This window comes from Moschus berezovskii, chromosome 3, assembly GCF_049115385.1.
Source record: "Moschus berezovskii isolate FMDL1 chromosome 3, NW_MosBer_1.0, whole genome shotgun sequence".
NCBI lineage: Eukaryota > Metazoa > Chordata > Mammalia > Artiodactyla > Moschidae > Moschus > Moschus berezovskii.
In genome coordinates this window covers 57,131,236-57,140,385 of record NC_142462.1, presented here as the reverse complement: position 1 = coordinate 57,140,385, position 9,150 = coordinate 57,131,236, and the positions used below count along the sequence as shown (strand labels likewise).

At 45.3% G+C, this 9,150-nt stretch overlaps 1 protein-coding gene across 1 annotated transcript in view; it reads left to right on the top strand.

The window, feature by feature from the left end:
* Positions 1 to 276: 276 nt before the first annotated feature.
* The window catches only part of LAMB1 (laminin subunit beta 1), a 78,625-nt gene continuing 69,751 nt past the window's right edge, over positions 277 to 9,150 (top strand). The window contains exons 1-5 of the mRNA XM_055420783.2: positions 277 to 432; positions 564 to 666; positions 1,690 to 1,865; positions 4,748 to 4,883; positions 8,245 to 8,318. Coding sequence (XP_055276758.2) covers positions 630 to 666; positions 1,690 to 1,865; positions 4,748 to 4,883; positions 8,245 to 8,318 — 423 coding nt within the window. The 5' untranslated portion in view covers positions 277 to 432; positions 564 to 629. The remainder of the gene's footprint in view (positions 433 to 563; positions 667 to 1,689; positions 1,866 to 4,747; positions 4,884 to 8,244; positions 8,319 to 9,150) is intronic.

Below are 9,150 nucleotides of genomic sequence, written 5' to 3'. Positions count from 1 at the left end.
CGGGCATCTCGTCGTGACTCACTCCTTATAAATGTAAATGCAGGAGCAAGCGGTAGGTCCTGACCAGCCCCTCGCCCGCCAGGCGATCTGAACACCCACCTCCCAGACCCGCCCGAACGCCTCCCGCACCCCAGCGCACCGCTCAGGACGCGCCCCCGGCGGTCGCCCCGCAGCGCCGCACGGAACTGGAAGAGCTACTAGCCCGTCGCATCCGCAGATGCAGCCTTAAAACAAAGGCGGCGCGGAGGGAGGGTGGGACCTGAACCTCACCCCCTCCCCGCCAAGCAGGGGCCGCCCGGCCCCCTCCGCCCTGACTCCCCGTGTGCGCATGAGCAGAGGCGCCTCCCTGGGTTCCTTCCAGGGCGAAACTTTCTAATTCCCTTCTTTGGGCTCGGGGGCTGCCAGGCGCCGAGAGAGCGCTCGTCCCGCCGGGTGAGCAGGACACAGTGGCGGCGCGATTTTTCCCTCCCCACCCTCCCACCCTTCGCTTCCGTGGGAGCGGCAGGAAATGCGAGGGCTCCCTCTTCTCTGAATATTTGCCTTTTTTCTCTCCACCTCTCTAGAAAAGAAGACTGGGAAAAACAGCCGGCGGCTCGGTGGCCGTGTCCCCTGGGCTGCAGGGACTGGACATGGGGCGGCTCCAGGTGTTCGCGTTCAGTTTCTTAGGTAATTCGGAGGAAAAGGGACCGGGGCGGGGTGCGTGTGAAGGGGTGGGCTTGGACTTTCAGGAAGAATAAACCAAACCGTTGGACTCAGCTTTGGGGGAAGCCTGTGGGGAGAGGGACTTGATCGAAATCTGCGTTGGGATTAATCGCCAGCGCCCTCGGTGGTGGCCGGGGACCGCATCCTGGGGTGTTTGTGCCCAGAGCTCCGGGTGCTCCCGCAGCTCCCGCTCTGGGCTTTGCATCTCCGGCCCTTTTTCGGTGGATCTCTCCATCTCTGGGGTCAGGCTTCATGAGGTAATGGGCTAGCCGCGAGGGCTCCTCAGAAGCCCATCCGGGAGAGTGCCTGAGCTGAGTTCTCAGGCTTCATCCTGAGAACAAATTGGGGCCATGTGGCTTTAATTAACCATCGCTGTTTGCCCCCGGATGGCGCCAGAAACAGCTAGATTGGGAGCTTCCCTGGAATGACGAATCGCTGAAGCCAGTCCAAAGCCTCAGGGATTGACCACTCGTCCCTTGTTCGGGACAGTGGTGTTCCGCGCGAACCCCATGATCCCCCGTCCCCGGCGAAGCGTAGGCGACCTCCGAGTGTGTGGACACACTCACGCGTCCCCACGCTTACAAATTTCCACGCAAACACTTGCACTGTCACCCAAGGATGCACAGGCTACCGTGTGCCTGCGAGTTCACATGCAAGCGGGTGTGCGGCGTTTGGCCGCCTGCCTCCCTGCGCCCGAGTCCAGGAACCTCGAAGTGACCGGATCTGCTTCCCAGGGTTGATCAGGGTGGGCGCGAGGGCAGGTGGGCTTCGGCGGAGTGATGCTCTCAGTTACTGGACAAACCTGCTGTATCTGTTTCTGAATCCTCCTCTCCACGTTCTGCCTTCCCGGCCTCACTCCATTGTGTCTCTTTGCTATGTATCTTGCTTTTTTCCCCGAATCTACTCTGTCCCCGCCCCCTGTTTATTCTCTTTGCCTGGGCCCACTCCCTGCTTGTGCCCTACGCTGTCCGCCTGCCCCTTCCACAGCCGTGTGCGGAGTCGGAGTGAGCGCTCAAGAACCCGATTTCAGCTACGGCTGCGCGGAGGGCAGCTGCTACCCGGCCACCGGCGACCTTCTCATCGGCCGAGCGCAGAAGCTCTCGGTGACCTCGACCTGCGGGCTGCACAAACCCGAGCCTTACTGTATCGTCAGCCACCTCCAGGTGAGGGCAGAGAGATGGCTCCGCGCACATCTCTTCCAGTCCCCACTGGAGGGGAAGGCCTAGGGGACCCCGTATCCTGCCAGCTATCCAGATAGGAAGGTCGGCAGCCAGGGAGTCCCGGGATTAGGCTGGTAGCTCACCCTTTTGCCTCATCTCAGTTTGCACAGTTGCATCCGCCAAACATTTCCTGCCGCCACTGTATAGAAAGGCAAAGCTGCAGACAGATCTTGGGGCCCGTGCCCCAAGCCCTGACCCATGGTCTCCAAAAGCCCATGTTTTTGTTTTTTGTTTTTAATTTTTTCAGTCTTTCCCTTTTGGAAAATGTGTGTTAAAGGTGGTTTATCCTCTTCCTTTTTTATATACTGAGTGATGATCTTGGGTTTTCCCCAAGTCTTTCACTTGGATAAAGGGTATTCCAGCCCTAACAAATACCTTGCAAGGTCACTCCAATCATGGAGAAAAGCACGCCACTGTTTTTCTCTCATTTGGTGCTGTTCCCATCCACCTCCATTAGATATCAAGATCAGATGCTTGCTTTTTCAAAATGCCCTGGTTGCCATGGTACCCTGATAGAGGAGGACCAAAATGAAATTTCAGAGTGTTTTCTGTTTCTAAAAGTGGATCCAGACTGTAGATTTCAAAGGTCACGTTTTTAATAAGACTAATTTTGAAAGAAGGTACAAAGCATAAATTACCCAGAATCAGAATCCATTTCCTTGATTTTTTTTTAGGAGACTGATATCTCTGGCCTCTAAAGCAAACATAAGAGTATAGTCTCCTGTACAGGACAAGTTCCAAGTCAATTGCTCTAAATTTGGTCACTCCCCCTACATGTAGATCTGCCCTTCAAGAGTGGGACAGAATATTGTGTGGTTTGCATGCAGATGCCTTCAAATGGAGTCACTTTCAAAAAACAGAAAGAGAGCCCATTCTGAAAACCTGATAAATTAAACCAAAGGAATGTGGTAAAGTGGATTCCACTTATTTGCTTCCAGGTTTATACAGAGATGTCTAGACTGCTTCCTCCTGATTAGAAGGGAGGCTATAATTACAGTTTTTTAAAGTTCTGGTAATTGTTCTCTGGTATTAGTTTCCTTGACTACAAGTCACCAAAGGCAGTTGATGTTACCTTTTCTAACATTAGCATGTAAATTTCACCTAAAATATTATGCTAACATTTACCTCCAAGGCCAGGACATCCTGTAAATGAATCACCAGATCCTGAAAACGGCTTTGACCAGAATGAGAATTGGACTGTTTGTCTAAAAGCAAGTAGAGCCAGACTCTCTAGTTTATATAATTAGCCATGAAATTGTGGGGCACTCTTCAGATATCAGGGCTTCCCAGTGGCTCAGTGGTAAAGAATCCTTCTTCAGTGCAGGAGACATGAATTTGATCCCTGGGTCGGGAAGATCCCCTAGAAGAGGAAATAGCAACTCACTCCAGTATTCTTGCCTGGAAAATCCCATGGACAGAGAAACCTGGCAGACTATAGTCCATGGGGTTGGAAAGAGTCAGACACGACTGAGCACACGTGGAGGCATGCTATGCTTCAGATACAGAGCCCAAAGAAAGGAACTGGGCATGTAGTTCTCTCAAACATTGAACAGGTGTAAAACCTGAGGCAGGAATCAGAAGTATTGCGTCCAGGGTTCCCCTGCATTCCTGACTTCTGGTTTCTGTTTTCTGGTTAGTATATCTTGCCAGTCTTAAAATCCCTTTGGGAGGAAGGTGATAACTAATAGCTAGCTAAATACATACAACTGTAGTATCGTCGGTTGATACTGTCGTTACAAGGATATCACCTTTGCTTAACGACTTGCTGACCGGAGGACCAGAGACATATTAATCCATCCTTCATTATCCAAACATTATTGACCAGAGTGTTTCACTATTCACTTACATAGCAAATTGCCAACCACAGGCATTACTTTCTGCAATAATCCATAGGTGGATAATGTGTTAAATGTTGTCTGTAAGATGTGTGTGGGGTCTCAATAGATTTCTGCCTCGGCTTCCTTTTCAGACTTAATAAGCAGTTCAGAAAAACTTGGATAGAGAGCCCAGCCTCATGTGGAAAAGGGAACCATTAAGTGATGCTGCTATTTACAATTCACCATGATGGAGTGCAAAGAAGGCTCTTTTGGCCGCGACTCACATTTTAGGTAGAAGGAAAATGTTAAGCCAAAAGTTCAAAACCACTCTAAAACTGAAAGTAGTGGTAGATTTTTCAGTTCAGGTCCTTGGCATTCTTTGACTTGGTCCCAGTTTTCATTGCTCCCAACTTGACAGGACAGCCTGGTGTCCCCTTCCTGGATATTCCGAGCAGTTTGTGAGCTAGCCTGCACGCTGCTACCATGAATTCACTGTCAGCACAGGGGAGAAGCTAGAAAGTCTTGATCTGTAGTTCCCAAAGCTTCTTAAATATATCTGACTAATACTTGGTTTCTGCCTTATATAGGTTTTGGAAAATCAGGCCAGTTGAATTGTTCTCTTTTTCTTTTCGTTTGCTTTATGTCAGCAAAAATTCTCTAAAACCTCCTCTGCATTTTGCCTCAAGAGTAAGCTTTTCCAGCTATTCATTGAGATTAAGGCTTAAGCCTAGAAATTTCATTTTGATTAAATTAATAGCTTATGGAAACAATGCCTTCTTTTACTTTTGACCTTGAATTTGCAAGAGAAGAGGAAAATTTCAGGATATATATCATACTCTGTTAAGTTAAAAAGTGAAAGACATGTGCTAGGTCATTTAAGTTATTTTGGCACATTCTTTTTTTTTTTAGAAGAAAGTAGGTTTGATTTTTGTATTGTGGGCTTGATTTTTGGTGTGCATGTGAGTGTGTGATTGCTTCCCAGACTTGTGAAACTATCTTTGCTTTCAGGAGGACAAAAAATGCTTCATATGCAATTCACAAGATCCTTATCATGAAACCCTCAACCCTGACAGTCATCTCATTGAAAATGTGGTCACAACATTTGCTCCAAACCGCCTTAAGATCTGGTGGCAATCCGAAAATGGTATGTGTGGTGTGGGAATAACTTCCATATAGTGTGATTGATTACCTGCAAAGTGTTTACAGGTGCCTGGGTGTTTGTAATTACGATTGGTTTCTCTATTCTGGAATTATGGCCTTCGACAGATTTACTGCCCAGAGCACTGACTTCTCTTGGTAAAATCTGATCCTTCTTCTTGAAGTATGCACTTCCTATAAGAAAGAAGTCTTTCATGCAAAACCAAAGGAGGATTTCGTAGTCTTCATCCTGAGGGCCCCTTGGGGAGTGTAGCAATGTGCTGGGGCAGTCTTGGGAGGGCATGGGAAGGCCTTGCCCCACTCAAACCCTTATCCTTCCACAAAACAGCCATCTTTCATTTTGATCAATCCCAAAAGAAAGAGCAAAATCAGCGCTCACCACCTTCCTTCCATCTAGAGAACATCTAGTAATAGTACTATGAATACACACTAGACATAATTTCTCAGACACTCAACATGGATAATGACCCTAAGTCAATTTTTCTAGTGAGTGTGTGAATCCAACCCTTTTTCCTTTCTTTGCCATTTGGGTTGGGATTTAATAAATTCATCCAATATGATGTTACTATTGTGATGCTGCTAAGCTCAACTTAGTTTTACATTTGTTTCCAAGTCAAATGCTGAAATTTGGGGACAAATAGTAGAGTTAATGTGTTGTTAATAATGAGTTAACTTTATATCTTTTTTTAAAAAGCTTTTATTAGAAAGGACTCTCAAAGAAGTGAATCTAAGCTTGGCCAGCAGAAGCCTGGGCACTACTAGATCCCTTTATTATGTGCTCTGTGCCCAGGAAGCTTTGGGGTGCTTTGCAGTTATTTATCAGCCTGTAAAGAGGAAGCGTTTTTTGCACCACAAAGCTTTCAAGATCCTAGTTCTTGACCAGGGATCAAACCTGGGCCCCCCTGCAGCAGAAGCATGGAGTGCTAACCCCTGAACCGCCAGGGAATTCCCAGGAGGAAGTCTGTTCATAGACTTTATTTCTAATTGATTATGAAATTATACATGCTTTGTAAAAGACTATTGATTTCTAGGGAGGGTTGATTATTCATTGGTAAGCTTTGGGACTCCATTGGTTATCAGCTTGATTGAGATAGACTAGATGTCAGAAAGCAATTTATCAGTTAGAGCCTTGTTCTGAGTTGAGAGTTCAGGGTGAAAGAAAGAGAAGTTTCTGTAAATCTGCACTTGAGTCACAGAGGACTTGTGAAATAGCATAGATCTGATTACAAATGTGGGACCTATCTCACTGTCCATGTTTTTCCAGTGAGACCGAAAGACAATTAGAAGGATGTCTTGGGAATTCCCCGGCAGTCCAGTGGTTAGGACTCCATGGTTTCACTGCTGATGGCATGGGATTCAGTTCCTAGTCAGGGAACTAACATCCCTGCTAACTAGGTGCAGTGTGGTGCGGCCAAAAAAAGACAGAAGGGTGCCTCAACATCAGTATCAAGTTGATAGACAGTAAAATGGTTGATCAAATTCTGTAGTTCTCGAGGAGAGTTTTTCTTGGTTACATCAGGTGTTAATCAGTTTCTACAACTCTGAGTTTGTGGGATAAGAGAGGACAAAGGTCCGAAAGAAGGGATTTTCAAACCAAGGGGCTTGAGGGCTCTGTCACTGTTATAAGAGATTAGATAGGATTAGATGATGGAACTTAGTCTTTAGAAAGTCAGAAGGATTGTTACTGTCGCCTATCATCTCTCTGCTGTCTGATAGTTCACAATTGAAGAATTTCTTGATGAATGTGATTTTTATCAATTTTCTGTGTATTTTATCCAAGTTTAGCTTTACATGATGCATTAAATTATCAGTGCTCAGATCCAGAAACGGGCTTGGAATGTGCAGCTGCTTTTAACTTAGCTCTCATGATGCTTTATTCCCAGGTCTGACAGAAATCGAATACACCATAGAAGAATGATCTTGGTTCTTTTCTCCATGAATTTTTCTTCCCATATTTAAAAAAAAAACTGTAGCATTTTATCAGGTTAGGAATCTAAAATGGAATGTGCTTTTTAAGTCCACATCGGCAGATACATTCTTATGTTACAGAACTGGTCCTAGTCTTGCTCTGACTTTACATTATTTCGTTATCTCTTCATTTTAAACAAATAGTTGAGATACTTAAAAGCCTGGGAAGGGAGAGATGGACAGTTGCTTAGCTAACATGTTGCTCAGAAAGAAACCTTTAGAGTCGGTTTGTAATACGGCTCTTTTTCAGAAGTTAGATATGGTTTGTAATATGGTTCTTTTTCAGAAGTTAGATAAGGTTAGTTAGCATGACGATACTGTTTTTCTTTAACATTCCAACTAACTCATATCCGTTCCAGTGACTACTTTCCCTCCCTCCCCCACCCCTACCCCCAATTGACTTGGCAGTTTTCCAGTGGGAGAGTTTATTTCAAAAGTCTTACTGATTTCCTGAAAATACACCAGACTGTGACATGATTCATTTTGACACATTCCTGTCTTTCTGCATTTAAGACTTCTCTTGCTCCGGAAGCTGAACCCCCAGAAGCTCTCTGGAGCAGAGGAAACATGGAAAGGTCTCCTTCACCAAACAGGCAGGCTCGAGGGCCCAGTGGATTGTGGAGGAGGTGCTGTCCATCCCTGGAATTCCAGTGGCCTTTTTAGCCTTTTAACGTGGGATGACTTGACCCCCAGGGCATAGTGCAAAGGCTCATTTGTTTGTTCAGGCTTTCCCCTGAAAGGGAAGATGTTAGTATTTGTTCTGGGGCAGTTTATTTATTTGACGCATTCTTTGTCTCTAGCATCGTTTCTCCATTGTGGCAATGCACCCAAAGGCTTCTCCATCAGGGACAGGTTTTTCAAAATTGGAGCGTAACTCGCATTCGTGGTGGACTCCTGTTTTCTTTGCTGCTGCATAGAAACAAAAAGGAATATTTGTGTTTCGACCGGATTGTGTCCCTGTGCTTCAGACTGCAGAGCTGAACCCCTACTGTGCACAGGAAATGCCCTCTCTAGTTTCCCCTTTGAGAGTCCCTTGGCTTAGAGAGTTGGAAAGACTTTTCAGCTTTTACTAAGCAAAGGATGTCTTTCTTGACAGCAACTAAAGGCATTCTGCCAGATGTCTTGTTCCAGGGAGCACATTCAATACGTTGAACTCCAGCATGATTTGTGACCAACTGAAGAGTCATTCTGAGATGTGCTTTATCACCTCAATCAAGTCAGGGGGTTATTGTTATTATCTTATCTTCAGATTAAGGTGGACTGCAGAGAGAATTTCTATGAGGAGCATAAAGATAGTTGAAGAGAATAGACTCAATTCTTCACAGATGTTCTTGTTTACCTTGCTATTTCCTTTTGTCTTTTTAAAAAATATCCTATAGGCGTGGAGAATGTCACTATCCAACTGGATTTGGAAGCAGAATTTCATTTTACTCATCTCATCATGACCTTCAAGGTAAGGAATCCCTCTCTTTCTCACAAATGAGAGCATTGTGTAATTCCCCCTTTCAGAATGGGGGTTGTGAGTTGTGAGTTGTGTTGTGAGTTGGCCTAAGTGGGAACCTAAACATTATTGTTGCTAAAAATTAGGATAATTGAGCAGATTTTAAACATGGGCATGGACAACTACACTTAACAGATACTCTATCTTTGTGGCAATAAGTAGAGAGAGCCACTGTTCTATAATTCGACTGTAAACTTTTAATTATATATCTGTTAATTTCCCCATGGAGAGAGATAGCTTTGACTCACTTCCAAACCACAGTAAAACATCTGGAGAGTAAATCCCTGCTCCCTTGGGTTGATGTTTTAATGCTGACTTTGGTAACTGGAAAGGAAGTGTGTTATCTTTAGTTTTCAAGGTTTTGCAAAATTTGTGGGAACGGTTCCACAGTTCTTTAAGAAATGTGCCTGCTTTCTTCAGTGTGGATTTTTTTTCCATCCTTTTTCTTTGAGAGATGTAAAATGACTCCAGGACTAAGGAATGGCTCTGTACAAAGTCTCTTTGTTTCCTCTTAAGCAGCTGCCTGGGAATGACAGGCTTCATATGGCTTAAAGTACATGTTGGTTCACACAAAACCCATAATTTACTTATTGCTTCTCAGATTAAAATCACTTTTGAATCGTTTTCTGTTGGGCATGGGGGCCTTATCTCTACCCTTGCAGGTTTTGGAAAAGGTGCCCAGGGTAGATTTGATTTACAATGTGGGCAGGTAACCACTAAAGTCTTACTTGTGTCCTCTGCGTGAGCCTGGGAGGCCTAGGGTCAGGGGTGGGCATTGAGGTCA